The following is a 6,181-nucleotide window of genomic DNA, read 5'->3' as shown; positions in this document are numbered from 1 at the left end:
GTGTTGATGGTGAGCCTGCCTCATGCAGGACTTCCTGAGGATTGCATAGGGTAATATAGGCAATACACCTGTTTCCTGGCACAAGACAGGCACTTGCCAAATGTCTCCCATCCCTTTATTTTTGTAGGTTTGCGCCTTTCCCCTGTAGAGTAAGAACATGTGATTATTATTTAACTATGTTTAGAGATTATACCCTGTGTTATTGTTGGCTCACACATCCTTTTCCTCTGCTAGAGTTCATTGGAAAGTGTTAACCATCTATATTATTTCTACATGTTTGTCATATTTAGCAGCTCTTGCCTTCTTTCACAGAGAAGTGTTACTTTAAAATGTTAGATTAAAAGTGTACTTTGAAACAGAAGCATTCTCTTTAGCATAAGATGTGATTCTAGCCAGAGATTTGTTCTAAAGTAAATTTCTACTCAGTCTCCAATGCCTTACCATTTTGCCCTTACCCATTAAGTGTTTTACCCTTAACGTGTTACCACGGATTGTCGATTTGGCTTTATGTTCTGAAGCAGATACCATCTCACGGTAAATCCATCCACATGTGTTTTCCTCTCACCTGTTTACTAGTTTAAATGATATAGAAAATCTTGTTCTGTAAAGCAGGTATGTATATTGATCTTTATTTTCAGATAGAAAAATAACTTACTCTGACTTTTTAACATGAAAACTAGATTCTGTATTCTTGGTGGTTTAACACCTAGCCTTGGCTTACGCACGCTCTGTGTGTATTTACCATTACTGTTTTCAAGCAGTAAATGTGGTTTTACCGTCAAACTTGAAAAAGTGCTCGAGTGTAGGAGTAATTAGTGTTACAGTTAGATTAGTGTTAAAGTTTATATCTATTTCCTAAATTCATTTAAAAGGCGAAGCTCTTTCCAAGAAGCATATTGAGAAAGGCTACTGGAAAATGCTTACACTTTACCCGTATATTTCTTTTCATAGTTTTTGGGCTATGCAGGTTTCATTTAGTTTGAATACAGTGGACTTATTATTCTGAAATTTGTAACCCAGAATTTCTGTGTTTGCTTTTAGAACTTGCAGCTCAGTTGGTCTTGGATTAGATGTAATATTTTCTTCCTTTTTTTTCCTAGGCCTAGCAGTGAGAGACTTTCACAGTCTGTAATAGATGGCGTGACAGTTTTAGGAGGTCAATTCTATGGTATGTACTTGTTCTGATTTGTAAATTAATCTTTAAAAAAAAATCTCAAAGTGAATACATAATTTAATTTAGAAAAGTTTGAAAATAAAATTAAAGTGAACTTATAGATACAAGCTACTAGCATTTTAAGTTAAAAGTTAAAAAAATTTTTTTTCTGGTCATTCGTGTTATATTTTACCTGTAGGAGATTATCTGTAGGCAGTGCTGATCTTAAACAACTTCCTTTAGTGAGGCTGAACATACTGATACAAAAACCCTTGAAGTTACTTGAAAAACTCATTCTGGGGAGTTCTTATTACTATCAGGCAGGTATTCTCTAATAACTGATCACGTTTGGAGTCAGTGTGACAAATAATGATGAAAAATACCTTTGACAGACTTGTAATCATGATTTTTAAGTTTTGACAGATGATCTTTCCTATTTTACCAAGTGAAGAATTAAATGCAACGAAACAGGCTGGAATCCTCTTCTCACACTGGTTGTGCATCTTGTGAATGCAGTGACTCCACTAGGCTTGGAGGTGAATTTTCCTAGTGTCAGATCTCTCTGATTTAAAAGTATCTTCTCTTGATCCTCTCAACCTCCTGTGTGTTCCCTCAATTCCCAGTTAACCCGGCCTCTTCCAGACTCGCCTGGTTTGCTTCTCTATTTGCTCTTCTGATTATAAGTAGCCTGTTGGCAGTGAATCTCCGTCCTTGCCCCTCCAGGGAAATGTCTGTCCCAACACTCATCTGCTAGGAAGCAGAAATTCACCTGGGGCCTGGGCCTCCCCAGGGACTGTTTGGTTAAGCTGCCGGACCCTGTACCTGCACAAGTGCTTGTCTAGAGAGAGGACTTGTAGCTTTTGTCAGATACTCAAAGGGATCTGTGACCTAAGAATAACTCTCAGAACTTACATTTTAATTTTTGTATTTCAGTTGATCTCTTGGCAGCTATCCACGCTGTGAACTCTCCCTTTTTTTTCCCTACTTCCTTGACTTTGTTACTCCATGTTGTCCTGTTTGCAGGATCCTCTTCTGTCTCTCCTAATATGGGCTTTGCTCACTTCTTGCTTTCATTCTGCCTCATTTCTGAATGAGCATCCTTGCTGCCATAGCTCCAGCTGCAAATATTGTTTTATTCATTCATTCATTAGTTCATTGGACAGTTTTGACTACCTGCTACGTAGAACCCTCCAGGAGTCTGTTTCATGGCATAGCTCAGCCTATAGTAAGAAACCCATTTTGGATCATGACATGGGTCTAATGTGCTTGTGTGAATAACTGAAACAGAATTTTCAGAGAACAGTACTTACCATCCTCCATGACATGTGTTCATCTGTTTCATTAAAATAATGGAGAAATGCTGACCGGGTCTCACTAAGTAGATTCCATGACCTGTTGTCAGGGTTTTTTTTTTTTTTTAATAATTTAAAAAAGAAATTCTTTTCAGCTACACCGGGTCTTCGTTGCTGCCTGCGGGCTTTCTCTAGTTGCAGCGAGCGGGGGCTGCTCTCTAGCTGCGACATGCGGGCTTCTCACTGCGGCGCCTTCTCCTGTTGCTGAGCATAGGCTCAAGGCCCTCAGGCTTCGGTAGTCACGGCTCTCGGGCTCAGTTGCCCCGTGGCATGTGGACTCCTCCTTGACCATCCCCTGCGATGGCAGGTGGGCTCCCAACCACCCACCACCAGGGATGTCCAGCAGGTGGATTTTAAAGCACTGGTCTGAGTCATGTTTCCACGTAGGTGGCTGCCCACTCCCCCAGGTTCCCCCTGTCCCAAATCGTGTTCTTTCTGCCATCCACAGAATGAATGGTTGACCTTTCCAGCTCTGTCATTCTAACTCTAGAACCATCACTCTTCTAGTGTTTGAACCTAGGAAAATTTGAGAATGATTTAAAAACAAACAAACATCTTTTGTTCATTGCTCTCTTCCACTTAGTGTATTTCAGGAAATCAAAGGTGGTTGATGTGGCTGCAAGCTCAGGGAGACTGGGAGAAGCTACTAGAAGATAAGGTTAGGGAGGTGAGTAGGGGCCGGGTCGTTCTAAGCCTTACAGGTCGTGAGGAGAATTGGGGTTTTACTTTTAGTATAGTGGGAGTCCACTGAAGGAGTTTATGCCAGCGAATGGGATCACATTTTCACTTTAAGCCAGTCCCTCTGGCTGTGGTTTAGAGGAGGGAGTCGGTCATCGGAAAGGAAGAGAAACCAGCTAGGAGACTATGTAGTAAATTCATGCAAGACTTGCTAGTGAGAAAAATGGGAAAAGGTGAAATTAGTAATGAATTTAAAGGATTTCTGTGATTCATGGTGAGGTTAGAGGTGTGAAGAATGGCTGCTAGGTTTCTGGGTTGATCTGTTGAATGGATGGTGATGTTTTTATTGAGTCACTGTCATTTAGTAAATGTTTATTTTGTAATTTTGATTCTGGTCACAAAATCCACTTGTTTCAGCCTTCAGTGTGTGTCTCTGGACTTTTGTTTGTCTCTCCTTATGCACTGCCGCTGAGCTGGTCTGAGCTTTTACCCACTTTTTTTCTTAAAGCTCTTCCACCTTCTCCCATCTAATCCTTATACCAGAGCCAAATATCTGTTTCACAGCTGCAGTGCTCAAGAACCCAAAGTGACCGTTTGCCTTCCGCCCAGACTCTTGTGCTTGGCTTTGAAGACCATTGACAAGTTTTGTCACGCTGTATTTATTGGATCCTGGTCCACTTTTGCTGTTTCTCTTGCTTCTTACTCGTAGTCCCTTTCTTGTGTGTTTAGCTATTTTTGACTATAAGCTGTTTGTTTTCTGGGAGAATTATCTGTGGGACATTTTTGAGGTTTACCATGAAGGTGTATCGCCCTGGCAGGGTTTAGTGTTTGCATCTGCTCGGGGTACTACCCGGCTGGCGGGTGATAAGGTTCTTTGATGACAGCATTCTTCTGGATCCCTGTGGTTATGTGCCTCTGAGCTGGGGGTCCCTGGAGGCCTGTACTTGTGATGACAGCTCTTCAGGAATAGACTTTCCCCTCTGCCCTGTTTGGTGCCAAGTCAGCTTTCTGGGGAGTAGGCCCTGGGGGCTTACTCACTTCTGACTCTGTCTTGCCCTGAAGAATTGTTGTTTAGTTGCCAAGTTGTGTCCAACTCTTTTGCAACCCCATAGACTGTAGGCCGCCAGGCTCCTCTGTCCTTTGGGTCTTCCAAGCAAGAATTCTGGAGTGGGCTGCCGTTTCCTCCTCCAGGGATCAAACCTGCGTCTCCCGCATTCTAGGCAGACGCTTTACCGTCTGAGCTACCATTTGTATATAGTAGTGTGTATATGTTAATCCCAACCTCTTAATTTATCCCTCCCCTCCGTGTTTCCCCTTTGGTACAATAAGATTGTTTTTGAAGTCAGAGAGTCTATTTCTGTTTTGTAAATAAGTTCATTTGTTTCATTTTTTGAAAATTAGATTCCACATATGAGTGACATCATATGATACTTGTCTTTGGCTTACTCCTAGTATGATAATCTCTAGGGCCATCCATGTTGCTGTAAACAGCATCATTCAGCCTTCTTTACGGCTGAGTAATAACCCATTGTAATATGTACTGCATCTTCTTTAGGCATTCCTCTGTCAGTGGACATCTAGTTTGCTTCGTGTCTTGGCTGTTGTAAATATTGTAAATAGTGCTGCAGTGAACCTTGGGGTTGTAATGTGAATTCTGGTTTGAAGAACAGGCCTTTGGGGCTTCAGGCACTTGAAAGCCTGTTCTGCCGGGTTGCACGTCTTAGATCAGCATGGACCTTCTACACAGAGAACCATTGCTCAACTCCTAGTTTAGAGAAGTGCCCTCAGAGCAAAATGGGCTTCTCTTATCTTGCATCCTGGAATTCTCACTTAACTCTGGCCTAATTGGTACTGCAGTTCTTTTTGAAAAGAGATAAAAGTCTTTTATCTTTCATTTTCGGTTGTTTTTAAAAGGAAGGTTCATCTGAATTACATAGTTTATAATGTAATGAAAATAGAACTCAGTTATTACTTTTGTACATTGCCAGCTATCTGTACCAAATGACTGGTTCAGCTGTCATTAGTAGTTCATATTTCTTTTAGAACTGAGTATGTGTCCAGAGTGTGCCTCTTCCACCACCAAACAGTTCATTCTGACTCCATCCACCTGGCAGCCACATCTTACGCGTGCAGGGCTCAGTGCCTCAAACCTTGCCCCTCCCCACCTTCAGATGCTGCCACCTGGGCTCCTGACCACCCTTTCCTTGGGCCGATTAATTTGTTCAGATAGGCACATAGAACTCAGGGAAGCATTTTACTTCCTAGAGTACCAGTTTATTATAAGGAGTGTAACCCAGGAATGGCCAGATGGTAGAGATTTATGTGGGGAGGGGCGTGGAGCGTCAGTGCTCCCTGGGCACCCCAGTCTCCACTGGCTCCCCATCCTGGAACCCCATCCTTCAGGGTTTTTATGGAGGCCTCCTTACATGGGCATGGCTGCTTAGATCTTTGGTGTTTGAACTCAATCTCTTGTCCCTCCTTTCTTCCCTCCCTGGAGCTTGGGAGGAGGTTGGAGGAGGGCAGGGAGGACTATAAGTTTCAGTTCTTTAATCCTGTGGTTGGTTCCCAGGCAACCAGCTGCCACCCCTAAAGTTTCTAAGGGCCTTCTGAAAGTTACCTCATTAGCATAACAAAAGATGCCTTTCTGTGGATGCTCTGCCGGAAATGGAGACAGATCAAATGAATGATTCTTAGTATAAATCACAGTATCACAGCATGACCTGTAGTTTTAATGACTTCAGTGGATGTTTATGCATATTTCTGGGTGGTTTAAAACTTAGCGTTTCTTGTATTTTCTGAGATGTCTTTTTTTAAAGAGGATTTATGACCCTGAAATTGACACAGTATGAGTCTTCCAACTTTGTTAAGAACTATGTGAAATGGCTTTTTGCGTTTCTGTGACAGATTATGGCTTGCTGACGACGCCCCAGCTACACTACATGGTCTTCTGTCGAAACAGCAACGGCCAGTATGGAAAGGCAACCGTCGAGGGTTACTA

At 42.3% G+C, this 6,181-nt stretch overlaps 1 protein-coding gene across 1 annotated transcript in view; it reads left to right on the top strand.

Annotated features, from left to right (window-relative positions):
• PGM3 (phosphoglucomutase 3) overlaps positions 1-6,181 on the top strand; it is a 26,568-nt gene that overhangs the window by 3,740 nt on the left and 16,647 nt on the right. Inside the window, exons 4-5 of the mRNA XM_010861736.1 lie at positions 1,101-1,168; positions 6,088-6,181. Of these exons, the coding sequence (XP_010860038.1) occupies positions 1,101-1,168; positions 6,088-6,181 (162 nt within the window). The remainder of the gene's footprint in view (positions 1-1,100; positions 1,169-6,087) is intronic.

The sequence above is a fragment of the Bison bison genome, unplaced genomic scaffold, assembly GCF_000754665.1.
Source record: "Bison bison bison isolate TAMUID 2011002044 unplaced genomic scaffold, Bison_UMD1.0 scf7180017864473, whole genome shotgun sequence".
Classification (NCBI taxonomy): domain Eukaryota; kingdom Metazoa; phylum Chordata; class Mammalia; order Artiodactyla; family Bovidae; genus Bison; species Bison bison.
This window is presented reverse-complemented; position numbering and strand designations above follow the sequence as displayed.